Here is an 11,613-nt window from a genome sequence, read left to right as displayed (position 1 = left end):
TTTTATAATCCTCATGCCCACTCTACGAGGTATTCCCACCACCCTTACTAAGAATGAGAACACTTCGGCTTAGCAAAGTTACAAAATTCGCCCAATCAAAGTCCTGGAACAAAAAGTCGCAGTGTCTGATTTAGGACCCAGGTCCACCTGGGAGCAGCATCCTGGGCTGGAGAGGAGCAGCTTCCATCAATCCCCAGTTACACCTGCGCATCTCTGCAGGAGGAAATGCAAACGCAGAGGAAGGCTGGGGTGGAAGGGGAGGAGAGTGCGGAGGAAGATTACGGGGCGTCAAGGCCTAACAACAACTGTGTATGAGGAAAACAATTTTGTTGAAGAGGGCTATTTATAGGGATGTTTTTCCTCAGCAGTCCCTGCCCCCTCGCCTTTCTTTTGTGTTAAAAGGCGCCTGGCAGATTGGTAAAGGGTTACAAGCAGTGTACAGGAAGCCGTAGAATACAATGAACGGGGCGGGGACAGAGCCCCACCCGCCTAAGAAAATCGTTTGCTCCAGCATGGAGGGACCCTGGAGGGAGACAGATGGGGCTCGGAGCCCGGGCTCTGATCCTTCTATAGTTTTCTTTTTCCAAGTTAGAAAAAAAATAAATAAATAAAGGCTATGTGCCCAAAGGGTGCGGAATCCAATGAGAGAGGAAGTAGAGACTGAAGGAGGCAACAGAACCAGACCAGGATTACAGAGCTAAGTCAGAGGCAAGTTTCTATCCTGAGAACTCCCCTACTCAATGAAGAATGAGTTTCCTACTCCAAGACTCTGTCTAGTTTTAGAGGTCGAAGACATAGCAAAAGAAATTATCTCAAACATAGAGGGACCAGAAGACGTCTCTAGACCCTCAGGACAGGCGCCAAGCTTCTGGGCGACTCTTATTGAACAGCCCAGCCACTTTTCTCTCTGGGCCACTGATCAAAGGCCTCGAGCCAAATGGATCCACACTCAGAGTGAGAGCCTAAGGCTAGGTAGGCCCGGTGCAAGTTCAGATGTGGGCTGTGTAGGTTCTGATGTGGGCATAATAACAAGTCAGCAGGGGCATTTGGCTCTCCTTCTGGCCTCTTGAAAGCTCTTCTCAGTACTTGACTAGGAAGGAAGTCCCGCTGCTCTTTGGCAGCCTCCGGTGCCCATGTAGGAGTGGGACAAGTGAGTTCTGTGCTCACTCACAGTGTCTAAAATGCTACGCATTTAATGCCAAACTGCTCGTGAGTAAAATGTAGCAATGCTTTTTTTTTTTTTTAAATCAGGGGGAACACACAAGCGCTCCCGACCATTTAGCTTTTTTAGAAAACAGTAACAGTAATCAACATAAAGAAACTAGAGAGTAAGTAAAGTACTGATGAGGACATTTTAACTTCTGAAATTATTTCCAATAATATATGTAGATAACCCATCTCCCATGAATGATTTTCTACTCACTTTACATTTTACACTGTCAAAGAACATTTCTCCTCTGAAAGTTCTGATACAGCCCTGGATGTGTTAGGAGGCAGGTTGAATTTTACCCTTACCAGTACCCAATTCTTAAGAACTTGATGTGGCCATTGACTCTACCTTCCTACATCTAGACTTCTAAAGTGTGTGTGTGTGTGTGTGTGTGTGCATATGTGTGCATGTATGTGCATATATGTGTGTGCATATGTGGGTGAGAGAGGATGAGAGATCTTTTTTTGTTTTGCTTCTTTTTCATTCATTTATTCTCTCATATATTATATCCCAGCCTCAATTTCCCCTCCCTCCCTCTGCTCCCCCTCCATCCCTCCCTCCACTGAAGGGAAGCAGAAAACAGAAGGCCTCGCAGGGATAGCAAGGTATAGTGGCATATCACGTGAGTGAAATCATTTATAACCTAGTCTTTTTCTAACATTTCTCTTTCCTTCCACCCTTTCTATCCCCAACATCCTAGTAACTTACTTTTTCAGCAGGGAAAGCAAAGCAACACACATAGCTCTCACCCTGAGTAACTCAGCTCTCCAAGGCTTGAATCCAAAAGAACTAGGTAGGCAGGCATACAGACACATGACTCCATACCACTTAAAAAAAAAAAAAATGCTTTTAAGTATGTGAGCACACTGTCACTGCCTTCAGACACACCAGAAGAGGGCACCAGACCTTACAAATGGTTGTGAGCCACCATGTGGTTGCTGGGAATTGAACTCAGGACCTCTGGAAGAGGTCTTAACCTCTTAACCTCTGAGCCATTTCTCCAGCCCCCTCTATAATGCTTTTGAGATCGGGCAGAGTCTTTTAAATCCCTTTACTCTCGTTTTCAACATCTCCGCCGTTTGCTCTTGGAAGTCCTGTTAGAAGCAACACTGGCTTTCAGAGCAATGAAGATGGCAGGACACTGGGTAACGGATGGAAAGCTGATTCCACTTCCGGTTCCTTTTCTTTTATAAAGCTCTTTGCCTGTGCTTTGTTAGGGATCGGTAGTGTGCCTTCTGCAGTTTGCACGCCCTCTGAGACAGCTTAGTCCACCTCACCTGGACCTTCAGAGGCAACCGTTTGTAACCTAAGCTTATAAGGAGTACCGTGATGGAGCCTGGACGCCAGATTTCTGAAGTGGACTTCCCCCGATCATCCTCTTCTCTGTTGGCCTCAGAACCTTGGAGTATGGAAGACCAGGTAAGTCACAAGCCACTGTCCTAGAAGGACTTCCCTAGCAGTTGATCTCACCCCAGATACCTTTAAAACAGGGACAGCTGGAGGCAGGGAGAGAAGGAGGCAGGGAAGAAATGCATCTGGCTAGTCGACAAGCCGGCATTCTAGGACCTGAGAACATGAAATCCACGTCATGGACGAGGAGTCTTAGGAGAGAGAGCACTGAACTGGCCACCTGGAGAGGAAGATGAAGGATGCAATTGATGATGCTCAACCTAGTTTTCTGGGCAAACTGGGTCAAGGCTGGGACCACAAGGGATGCTCAAACCTATCAATACTGGATGCCCACTCCTTTTACAAATGACAGAGATGATTGCTCCACTCCTTGGCAGCAAAGAAAGCTGATGACATTGTTGGAAGCCATCAGTCCTCAGTAGGTATAGGTAGGGGATCGTAAGCAACCACACGACTATTTAGAGGACGGTCTCAGTAGGCAAAAACACTTTTCCAGAAAATTCACACAAGGCATAACTTATCACCAAATAGTTTTTTTTTTCCCCCCTTCGGTGAACATTCCTACCCTATCACCGTATAACCTTGCATCCTAGGAAAACTTCAGTACAATGGAAAAACCCTGGGACCCAAATCTGATCACACACACACACACACACACACACACACACACACACACACATCATGGTCCTGCTTAAAGTGAGAGAGAGAGAGAGAGAGAGAGAGAGAGAGAGAGAGAGAGAGAGAGAGAGAGAGAGAGACCCTGAGAGCTCTTGACGAAGTAAACCACTAAGCAAATGTTCACAGAGACCATCACGGTTCCACGAAGAGCTTATTCTTAAGAAATAAAAGGAGAAATAAGCCATTATATAAAGTAATCCAAGCAACTTACAGGAAGCTTAGGAATTGCTGCTCTGGCCATCAGAAACAGAGAGCCATTGATAGATTTTGAGCAGGCAAGCCCATAAACAGCCGAGCTTCAGGAGGACCCATTGGGCTTTTAGCATGTAGGAAGGAAGAGGAGCTTAGATTAGCCAATGGTGTGGGGTTGGGGGGTGTCCTAACCATTGAGGAGTAGGTATTTGCTGCCAAGGAGGCCTGACCATGAGGAACCCCAATTGAGAGGCATTGTGAAGGACTCCTCTTTTTGAGGCTGGCCTATCTTGGAAGTAGGAGGAGAGAGACCAATGAGTCAGTAGTTAGTTGATGGTGTCACAGAATGACAGGAAAGTGGAAAGAAGGAGAGCTTGGGGACTGGGCAGGGACTCCAGTGGCTCCAGATATCAGACGGGTACAAAGGCTGGAAGATAGGCAGAGGTGGTTCCAAACTAGAAGGCTCATCTCTAAAGCCACCTGTCATTTCTTAGCCTCCACACTTCTTGCTATATGAGAACACACTTGTGGTATAACCAGAGCTTCCTTCCCTCAGGAGACAACAGAAATCCAGATTTCTTATGGAGATATATCTTAATTCTTTAGTGTTGGCTAATAATTTTTCTTTAAAGAGTAGTTCCAAACAAAACACATCTGTAGGCCAGGTTTGGTAGGCTGGCTATCAGGTTATGTCTGGACATAGAGAGAAGGTCAGAGTTCAAAGTTCATAAACTACCAGGATGAAACATAAGTGACTTTTAAGGGGAATCAGTAACTAAAATACTACACATAATACTTTTGCCAGCCATATAAATATCCCTACCCTTCAAGCCTATATATGGATTTGAATATATACAGGAAGTTTAATCTAATCTTCGAATTGTCAAGGCACAAGACTTTAAGTGTTCGCTGTGTGCTGAGTACACACAAGTCAAGGAATTCCAACTAAGGGAAGGAAAAACATGCCTGCCTGAAGGCACACGCCTCAAGTTTTAAAACAACCTGGGAGACTGGCAAAATGTCAGAGCTCCCTTAAATCTTAGTTTCTTTGCTCAAATCTCTTTCATTTAGCAAGGTCGCAGTGGTGTGTGTGTGTGTGTGTGTGTGTAAGTGTGTGCCTGAACTTGAATTTGTAACTAGAAGTATAACTTCCCGGGCAGTGGTTACAAAGCTGCACCTCTCTCTCTCGCCGGAGGGTATCCTAACCTCAGCGTGGGAGAGGAGACGTCTGGGCTTCAGGGACCGCAGACTTAGGCAAAGAGAGATGGGAGTGGCCAACGTAAAGACTCTGCGGGTCAGGTTTCTGGAATCCCAGTCTTTGTTACTGTCACTACACTTAAGTGTTGGAGGAGGAGAAAGGCAGGCACTGAAATAGAAAGTGTCAGGACTGGGATGACAAGGAGGATAACTCCGTGAGCACCCATCCCGAGCCCTCCCTGCCGAGTCCGGCGCCGCCTCCTGCGCTGAGCAAAGAGCCGGACTGGCGGCAGGAAGCGGGCGGGCGGCCGCCGGCTCCTCGCGAGGCCGATTTCCTCCGGGGCGGCCCTGGGCGATACTCTGGACTCGTAGAGTCACCTCGGGAGAGCGCGATCTCTCCCCCAGCCCGCGCAGCTCAACCCACCCACTTACTTCCTTCGACTACACACACACACACACACACACACACACACACACACACACACACACACTCTCAGAGCTGCCAAAATTTTCCAACCTCCGCCCCCCTCCCGAGCTGACTTCCTTCCAGCGCTTCCTGAGCTGGACGATCCTGGGATTTGTAAGACAGGAAAAAAGGGACGGCGCGAGGGCGGGCGAGGGGACGGGATGCTGGCTGTTCGCGGTACTCCAGCGCTCTGAAGGCAGAGCGCGGGCCTAGGGCGGAGCACACTCAGCCCCGGGGCGGTCCCCTAACCGCCGCGCCCCGGCTCCTCGCAAGGCTCAGCGGAGAAGCGCGGGGAGACGCCGCGGGAGCCCGAGTAGGGAGGTGACACCCGCCCGGGGCGGTGCACGGCCCGATCTGCGCGCCCATGCCGACCCGCGGCGCCGCTCTGCCCCGGTGACCCGACCCCGAAACCCTCATCAGCGGTGCAGAGCAGAGAGCGCAGACGGAGGGGCAGCCTCTGTGGGACTAACTCATGAAGAACAAGGGTGCCAAGCAGAAGCTGAAACGAAAGGGAGCTGCCAGTGCGTTTGGATGTGACCTGACGGAGTATCTGGAAAGCTCGGGACAGGATGGTAATGTACTTGTACTCCCCCCCCCCCCTTTTTTTTTTTTTTTTTTTTGTTTAAGAGCGATGAATTTCTCTTGGGGTGTGCTGGATACAGTTCACAAGTTAATGTGTTCCAGGCTCGTGCGCTCACTGTAGTTTAATAGAAGAAGAAGAAAAAAAGTACACGGTTCTTAACCACAACGCCTCCACCCCGCAGTTCAGGGGCTGGGTCTGTCTTTCCGACGTGTCACACGAGCGAGCGGTTGATGAGCAGTGGTGTAGCTGTGGCATTAACTGGCCATTCCTGAAGTTGAACCCCGGGAAGGAGGCTCGAGTCTTAAACTTTGGGTGTTGGAATGGAAAGATGAGGGGGTGACTGACGTGTGGGGAATCGTCATCAGTCGGTGTCTCTGGATGTATCACCGTGACCATCTAAAATGTGCCTCCTGTACTGTAGGGTTTCACTGGCTCACATCCTTTTTTATCAGTGTGGTGGGAGGCAGTGTGGTGGGGGTGGGGTGGGGAATCCTGGCTGGGGGAGTGGTTGCACAAACATTTTCTGTATTTCTGAGTTGATGCCAAATATACAGTACCTCCCCCGACCGTGCCCCCCTCCCGCCCCCACCACCAGACCCTCGTGGGTTTTCAGAGGGGCGTTTGATGTGTCCTGCGAGCAGTGTGTTGTAAAAGGTCAGAGGAAGGCCTCAACTTTAAAATAGTTTAGGATTCAGAAGAGTGTCTCCGTTTTCGAAGTCAGCTTGGAAAAAGAAAAAGAGGAGCCAGAGGAAACAATTTAAACATTTGTTGGGTGGGGAAAAATGAAAACAACCTACGCTGTGATAACACCGTTGGAGGGTAAATATGGAGCTTTTTAATATAGGAAAGGTGGGGGATTGGGCATTAAGTCATTAATGACTCCTTTTGTAAACTCGACTGACTCTGCACTTAGCCGTGTCCAAAAAAAAAAAAAAAAGAAAGAAAAAAGAAAAAGGAAAGAAAGAAAAGAAAAGAAATCCTTTGAAAACTTCAGAGAAAGGGAAGAGCCCACTACACATATCTCTCATTATACATAGATAAATACAACAAAAGAAAACTTAGGGCCATGTAACTGCTCTGAACGATTCTGCCTCAGGAAAACTCTCCCCCAAACAACTGGGTTGGTCCATATCAAGGGTGCATCCCAGAAACAGTGCAGGGCCTTTGTTTCCGTTCCCCTTTTTGAAGACTCAGCACCCCTAGTAATTTGCAGTGGTGTGATATTCCTGTGGTATTCGGGAGTCCAGAGTCTGCTGTGTCATTAGGACAAATGGCTTAGTATTTTAGAGCTTCAGGGAGCCACTGGTTTTCAAAACCGACTCTGAAATTGAGGCATAACTGAAGTCAATTCATTTAAATCTCAACAACACTCCGGAAAGGTCTTTTTTGAAATAAAATCACTTGGACTGAGGGTTTAAAAAAAATTTTTTTGACAGAGCCCCAAGTACACATCTTAACCACAGTGGTTAAGAACAAAATGTTTGTCTCCCCTTGGTTTTACAGGGGTCTCTTCGTGTTAATCTGTAGGTACGCTGGGCATGCTCCTGGGATGCCACCTTCTGTGACTTTGGAGTTGTTCTGAGGCACCTACACACACATGGACACACACACACATGGACAGACACAATCAAATGGACACACACACATGTACAGATACAATCACATGGACACACACACATACAGAAACAATAACATGGATACGGACACACACATGCACACACACACATGTACAGACAATCACATGGACATGGACACACGTACAGACACAATCACATGGACACATACACACACAGACACACACACACGGACACACACACATGCACAGACACAATCACATGGACACGGACACACACCCACAGGCTGTAAGAGTTGTATAAGGCTTACCAGCCACAGCCCATTCTTATAAAGTCCTGGGTTAAGGAAGAACCTGAAAACCCTCAGGCTCTGGGAAAGAACTTCAGAGGAGCCCTCAGGCAGCGCCTCCTTCAAACCCATTTTGTGTGTTGACATCTGTATTTCACATAGGAAAGGAGGGAGGGAAAGGATGTTGGGTAGGAAAAGTGCTTGGAACTCCATGTTTCCCATCCTGCCAAGGAGGGGAGGAAGCTAAGAGGAGAACTCATCTCCATAGAGACACAAGGCTCATCCATCACAAAGGATGGAGAGGGCCCAGACCTCTTTCTGGCTCCTGTGTGTAAATCAACCTTCTCCTTTAATGTTCCCCCTCCCCAGAGTGAAAGCAAACATCCCTACCCACACAGCAGCAACCTTTAAGACTGGTCATACCTGGATAGAGTTTGGTCTTTAAATGAAAAGCATCTGGCACTCTCGATCGCCACACGGTCATTGTACAATGTGGAAATGAACCATGAATAATAAGCAGTTTACATAAACGAGACTAAATAGAATTTCTGCCCCCACACAGGGAAAACTCATTGCTTTCCTGTGTGTAGATGATGGTGATGATGATGATGATGATGATGATGATGATAGAATTGATAAATGGTTTTCTCTAAAACAGTATAGAGACATATATTAGTTAACAGACAAGACCCAGTCTCTGTCCTGGGCGAGAAGAGGCTGAGGAGTGTACTGCCCTTTTGCCCACGACCTTGGGAGAGCATCTCAGGATGTTGGAGGAGGTAAATCAGAGAGGGAACCAGGAACCAGGAACCTGGGAAGGGCCTTTCGAGACTCATGTACTGATCACTGAACTTTGGGGTCAAAGGGCAGAGGGCACTGGACCTAGGTAGAAATGGAAGGGGAATGGATTTCAGTTTGGCAGCACAAGAGTAAAAGAGAAGTGAGCAAGATGCCCAGGGAGCGAAGCCCCAAGCTGGAGTAGAGCACCTGCTAAGCCAGGCTTGGGCCTTCTGGATATGGTAGGGAAGCTGCACGCTGGGTGAGGGCTCTTGGGGGTAGAAGGGAACCACCTCGAAGGATGGCTGTTAGCCACTTCTCCAATTCACCAAGCCAAACCTTGCTACCTCCGATTGGACAAATCAGACAAGGCAGGGTGAGCAAGGGACAGATTTTTTTTTTCCAGCCTGAAGTGAATATTACTCATGGCCAGCTATCATGCTTAATCTTTGGGAAGCTGATGAAATCTGAGCTGCCTTCTCATAGAAACGCATCAAATATACAGTTCCGACAGTAGCCACATAGACGTCAGGGTCTGGCCCTGCTGCAATTCCCGGCAGCATAGAAGCCTGGCGTGACAACTTCCCACTTCTCCCCTCAACCCCCAGCGCTGTGCATCAAACTCTCATGGGTTCTCCAAAGGTAGCGACGTACACCCCCAGCCTGGGTTCCCCTTCTTTCTGGGTTCCCCTTCTTTGGTGTTCTCTGTCTCTCTCTCTCTCTCTCTCTCTCTCTCTCTCTCTCTCTCTCTCTCTCTCTCTCTCTCTCTCTCTCTCTCTCTCTCTCTCCCCTGATAAGAAAGAACACCACAGGAGGCCACAAGGTGGCTGCTGGGGTCTCTTTTTACTTTCCCACCAGCAGAGTGTCTGCTGCCCCATCTGAAGTTCTCCCCTGGGGACCAGCTAACTCTCCCTTCCTGTCTTGGATCCCTTCCCTACTGCTGATGTAAGAAGGAGTCTGCTTTTCTCTTTCTTGTTTTTGATTACTTGGTGTGAAGGTCATTCCTTGCAGCTTAAAAAACACCTTAGATTATTGTCACCTGTGGCACTAGAGAGTGAGTGAAGCCCATGGAATTCGAGCATGATCCTTTCCTATCTCTCCCTGATGAGCCACATATTCTGGGTCTTCTAGAAGGGATGGGGGATGATGGGACCAGGGGCCAGGGGCAAATAAGAGTTGCTAAGAGAGAAACTGTCTTGTCCTCTGGGCTGACCACTTGAAGAGCTGAGACTTCCTTACCTTTCTGAGTCATAGAGAAATTTCATACGGATCTGACCCTAGTGCCTTAATGGCGCTCAAATGATGGTGACAGATTTCAACCGGCTGGAAAGCTTTCGAAAATGTCGCTGCCACTGCACATGGTAGTACCCACCTATAGTCCTAGCACTTGGGAGGTTGAGGCAGGAGGATCGGGAGTTTGAGGCTAGACTGGGCGACATGGACAGGTCCTCTCTTCATGTCAATGCAAGGCCCCATCTTAAACCAACCGAATCCGGATTTCTCCCAGATGTTTTTTGGTACATGGACAGGGTGGAGAGCCACTGCCTGCATGCAGTGCATGGTTCGTAGGCATGTTCTTTACAGAACTAGAGTCCACTCTGAATGCCCCATAAAAAGTGTGAGCCTTTTAATTTGGAGGAATTTTTTTTTCTCATCCTTGCTAGGCTGAAAAAAAATGATTTATAGGTATAATGTATATTTAATTTAATTCATAACGAATCATGGAGGAATGCAAATACAGCACTGAGCTTGTTTGGGATAAAGTCCCAGCGTTTCAAAGGATGCGGGTGAGCGGTGGGAACAGTAGTTGTTGCTCCATTTCATTTTATTTCTGAAGCTTTGATAGTTCCCTCACTTTGTTTGTTCATTTCCTTTATTTATTAATTCAATAAACAAAACTCTATTCCAGCCGTGTTTTGGATGCAGTGGGAAAGAAAGATGGGCTCTGGGTATAAGAAATTCGGAGTCTCGGGATGTGACCCAACCTTCACACACCAGTTGACTTTGAAGTCAGCCGCCAAGGCTAAAGAGGCAGCTGTAGGAGAGAATGTGAGCACTTTGGTCTCCCGTTAAATAGACAAAATAGGGCACAGACACAAACGGAGCGAGGTCATAGTGAGAAAGCGAGTGCTTTTCTGTTTAGGATGTAGTGCTGAGTGGAGGACAGGGCCAGTATCCTCAGCAGCTTGGTTTTTTCTGGCATATCATTCACTCACCTTCCTTAGCTAATTCCTCACCAACTGGGTCTCAGCTATAGAAAGTTCTAGAAGTTTTCCCTAATCCAAGTCAGGGGACTTTGCTGGGGACTTTGCTGGAACTCCCCTACCTAGAACTTTTCTTGTTCCCAGATGGCTGACCCTGGAGAGATTTTGCTTCCTGCCTCTGTTCCTCAGTTTCCCCTCTTGTGATATAGAGGTAGTAGGGCAGATGGAAAAGCACTTGAGTTAATATGAGTAAAGCACCGATCTGGGGACACCCACATGGTAACCTGTTACAGTCCCAATAGCCTGAACTTACCCTACCACAACCACCAAGACTGACCGAGGCTCTCATGATGAGAGGACATTTATCAGTCACCCAGAGGGTCTGGAAGCAGGGTTGTTTGCCATGTTGGCGGAGAGGCTGGTTGATGTAGGGACTTCCCAGCTTTGCTGAGAAGACAGATCATCCTTGCACAGGCCAAATGTTCAACCTGAAACAAACGTGCTTTGGAAGATCTGAGAGCCGGGTGTAATCCCAACACTCAAGGAGACTTAGGCACAAGGATCTGAAGCTGGACTCCAGCCTGAGCTATATAGCAACTTTTTAAAAAGACCAGGGACAGCCACTTACTTCTAGGCCTCAGAAATCCGAGAGAGAAACCTGGTCTTTGTTGGGGAGAGTGTGAAGACAGAACAGCAACCTGAGCGTCTTGAGCATAGAGGGGCATCCCCAACTTGGACTGCCAGATTGAAATTGGAAGAGGCAAAAGAAGGGGAGAAGGTATTAAGACCAGAGCAAACTGCCTGGCCAACCCTCAAGCCAGCCGGGACTACTTTGTTTCTGGATGTAACAAACAGCCCACACAGAGAATGGAAACAGCTACTTCCACCTATCACATGGCCCCCTTCTACAGGCTCTTCAGATCTCTGCCAAGAGCTCCTTGACCGCAGGAACAGCCTTCCCCTCGCTTCTCCCATATCAACCCCTCTGGCAGCCTCCCAGATGCCTCCTGGCTTCAGCAAGTCCCAGTGCCAT

The 11,613-nt window shown here is 48.0% G+C and overlaps 1 protein-coding gene across 2 annotated transcripts in view; it reads left to right on the top strand.

Annotated features, from left to right (window-relative positions):
• The first annotated feature begins 4,913 nt into the window (after window positions 1-4,913).
• The window catches only part of Arhgap31 (Rho GTPase activating protein 31), a 111,407-nt gene continuing 104,707 nt past the window's right edge, over window positions 4,914-11,613 (top strand). For both annotated transcript variants that reach the window (XM_034515714.2, XM_034515713.2), the window contains exon 1: window positions 4,914-5,725. In XM_034515714.2, the coding sequence (XP_034371605.1) occupies window positions 5,626-5,725 (100 nt within the window). In that variant the 5' untranslated portion in view covers window positions 4,914-5,625. The remainder of the gene's footprint in view (window positions 5,726-11,613) is intronic.

Source organism: Arvicanthis niloticus, chromosome 12 (genome assembly GCF_011762505.2).
Source record: "Arvicanthis niloticus isolate mArvNil1 chromosome 12, mArvNil1.pat.X, whole genome shotgun sequence".
NCBI classification, from domain to species: Eukaryota; Metazoa; Chordata; class Mammalia; order Rodentia; family Muridae; genus Arvicanthis; species Arvicanthis niloticus.
This window is presented reverse-complemented; position numbering and strand designations above follow the sequence as displayed.